General features: G+C 27.3%; 1 protein-coding gene across 1 annotated transcript; it reads left to right on the top strand.

The window, feature by feature from the left end:
• Positions 1–1,141: 1,141 nt before the first annotated feature.
• Positions 1,142–1,564, top strand: LOC105625524 (zinc finger protein 391-like). The gene has a single exon (XM_012206846.1). It carries the CDS (start codon positions 1,142–1,144, stop codon positions 1,562–1,564), a length of 423 nt encoding a protein of 140 aa, XP_012062236.1.
• Positions 1,565–2,217: the final 653 nt, after the last annotated feature.

Raw genomic sequence — 2,217 nt, 5'->3', positions numbered from 1 at the left:
ATATATATATATATATATATATATATATATATATAGTGTGTGTGTGTGTGTGTGTGTGTGTGTGGGTGTGGGTGTGGGGGTGTGTGTGTGTGTATATATGCAGAAAAAGTTTTTATAGAAGAGAGAGATAAAATAAAATATATATATGTACGCGCGCGCGCGGGTGTGCGTGCGTATGTGTATGTGTAACAAGTATCTGTATTTATCTACGTGTTTACCGGAGGCTTGTCTGGATACACCAGTTGGGTATTCCCCGATGGTACCTGTATTACGTCATACTCGCACAATATTATCCATTTTACTGAAGAAATGTGTGTCATTATTAGATGTGTGTCATTATTATTCGGATATACTGACAGTGGTTTATCTAATGTTTTTTTTTGACTAGTCATACTTTCATACTGTTTCACAATGGTAATATTCGAAAGTATGTCGTTGTGTAATACTCAAGATTTCTATTGTACTTAAATAATTGCAAGAAATATATTGTGTCCGTATTTAGAAGAGACGAGGTAACACGCGCTTCTACAAAAACTGAATTTAAAAATTTTGGTAAGGACATGTAATATTATATGATAAATTGCAAACGAATTGTTTCCAATTTCGATTGATCTATAAGATGTAATTTGGTTTCAGAAAATTTGGAATTAAAATTTTTTCATGCACATTTAAATGAATAATAATTTATAGAAAAACATAATTGATGTTATCCGTAATGAAAGTTGCTTATAATGTAACATTATATTACGTTTTGAGAATTAATTCAAATGTAGACGCCTATAAATAAAGTGATAAATATCCGGAAATAACTTCATGTCTATATGAAACAATTTTCAACGAGTGTTATCCATATATTTTTCTAGGATAATAAATAAATGTTACGATAGATAAATTGTATGTATAATAGAGAAATTTATTGAACTGTTATAATTTTTATAACATTTATTGTATTCATATATCTATTATTGTAACATTTTAAAAATAACTTGTAAATTACATCACATTGTAATTATTTCTAGAGATTATAAAAAATATCTTACGCTAATTGAAACATATTTTGCAGCTTTAAGACGCATTTAGAAAAATCGGTGGGCAATTTTTGTCAAAATTTATCTATCGGAATATTGACAATTTAGAAATAATGGAAAAGTCGCAAGTCAATGAAAATTTTCAAATTGAGAAAGCTATGGAAATTGATGTTAAAGTCGAAAAAAACAGCGATTCTATTAATATAGAAAATAAAGATGATATCAACAATTTGCGAGTCCGTGAAAACACTGGAAATATACGAAAGAAACAATTAATGTGCGAGTATTGTCAAAAGAAATTCAATCACGCTGGGGACCTCAACAAGCACAGAAGAAAGCACACCGGTGAGCAGCCTTACGTATGTAATATGTGTGAACGAAAGTTTACGACGTCGTCTAATCTTGTTAGACATCAACATTTACATCTCGGGATAAAGCCGTTCCATTGTCAGATTTGTGGACACAGTTTTACCCGAAAAATCAAACTTTCCGCCCATCTGATAACAAAGCATCACGAAGCTCTAAAATCTGAATGAATATAATGCTGTATAAATTATAAATAAAATATTAAAAAAAAATAATAAGTAAGATAAATAATAATATATAAGACATAAGAGTTAATAGAAATAACATTATTGTAAAGAAAAAAAGATGATAGAATATCTTTTAAAATACGAGTTTGTATGTCTCTTTCTTAGACATTGTATGTTTGATTTGCTTACGCAAAATAGACCATTTTATAAATCTATATAAAAATGATTTTATTTATTTGATGAGAGTTTGAAAGACGATATATAACGCACAATTATCTTTTTTGCTGTACATTCTCTAATAAACATAAATAAAATTATTAAGGAGATCCTAAAGTCATATATTTTACCGAATGCAATTACTTTTCATATAAATATTTTTCTAATCTGTCTTTACAAATTTAAAAATCCTTTTCCACAATTAAAGTATAAACGGTAATGTCCAACCAATCGACTTCATGTCAAAAATGAAAAAAGTTTGAAAATTACAGTTTTGTTATCAGCTTTTGACATAACATTTGTTTCATATATACAAGTTTTATACTTTATAAGTATATAAATGTCACAATGTGTCAAAGTGTTAATTTTAGTAAATATATACTAGTCAATATATATATTTATTATTTATATATATATATATATATATATATATATATATA

Source organism: Atta cephalotes, assembly GCF_000143395.1.
Source record: "Atta cephalotes unplaced genomic scaffold scaffold02392, whole genome shotgun sequence".
NCBI lineage: Eukaryota > Metazoa > Arthropoda > Insecta > Hymenoptera > Formicidae > Atta > Atta cephalotes.
Note: the sequence above shows the minus strand (reverse complement) of the source record. Positions and strands in the feature narration are given on the sequence as shown.